This window comes from Bison bison, unplaced genomic scaffold (assembly GCF_000754665.1).
Source record: "Bison bison bison isolate TAMUID 2011002044 unplaced genomic scaffold, Bison_UMD1.0 scf7180017526187, whole genome shotgun sequence".
NCBI lineage: Eukaryota > Metazoa > Chordata > Mammalia > Artiodactyla > Bovidae > Bison > Bison bison.
This window is the reverse complement of record NW_011408718.1, coordinates 1-643: the sequence shown is the minus strand read 5'-3', so window position 1 is coordinate 643 and position 643 is coordinate 1. Positions and strand designations below refer to the sequence as shown.

Sequence of the window (643 nt, the reverse complement as noted above, 5' to 3'; positions counted from 1 at the left end):
TCAAGAGTCCAGGCACGGGTTCTTACCGACAAAGGAGCTGAAACCAGCCAAGATGCTTCCTCAGTAGAAGCAGACAGTGTGCAGAAAGCTCCTTCCTGTTTTCTCCTTTGTTGCCTGGAGCAGCTCGGCCAGACGACTTTGCGTGTCATCTGCCTGCTGGAGACCCTGGCAGAGCTCACAGATGATCGAGGCTCCAAGGCTGGCTGCCTCCAGGGTGTTGTCTATGTCCACATTGACGACCGGCACAGGCTGCCACATCTCCTGATCCCTGGCACACAGGTTGGCCACCACCCGGTTATAGGCCCTCTGCCCACAGGTGAAGATGATGTCAAAGGGATCTGGGCACTCTTGAAACCTTTCTGGGCCAGGCTTGATTCTCTCATTTCTTTTCAGGATGTGTAAGACTCCATTCCTTTTGTAGTGCTTTTGGTCTTTAGAGAAGAGGTAGCTGTGCATCTTCTTATAGGATGTGGAGAAGTTGTAGCGCACTGGTGGGTTGCGTGCCCCTCCTGGGAGCCTCACGTGGGATCCGGCTCCAAAAAGACCTGACATGGAACCCATTCTTGCTGAGGACGCGGTGGGCTTCCATGCTCCTGTTGACATTGCTCATGCAGACCACAGCCACCCTGAGTGGGGAGGAGGG

The 643-nt window shown here is 54.6% G+C and overlaps 1 protein-coding gene across 1 annotated transcript; it reads right to left on the bottom strand.

The window, feature by feature from the left end:
- Positions 1-60: 60 nt before the first annotated feature.
- LOC104999009 (putative RNA polymerase II subunit A C-terminal domain phosphatase SSU72-like protein 1) lies at positions 61-603 on the bottom strand. The gene has a single exon (XM_010854473.1). The coding sequence runs from the start codon at positions 601-603 to the stop codon at positions 61-63; it is 543 nt and encodes a 180-aa protein (XP_010852775.1).
- Positions 604-643: the final 40 nt, after the last annotated feature.

Coding starts and splice junctions, on each gene's coding strand:
- LOC104999009 (XM_010854473.1), bottom strand. CDS start 603: ATGTCAACAGGAGCATGGAAGCCCACCGCGTCCTCAGCAAGAATGGGT.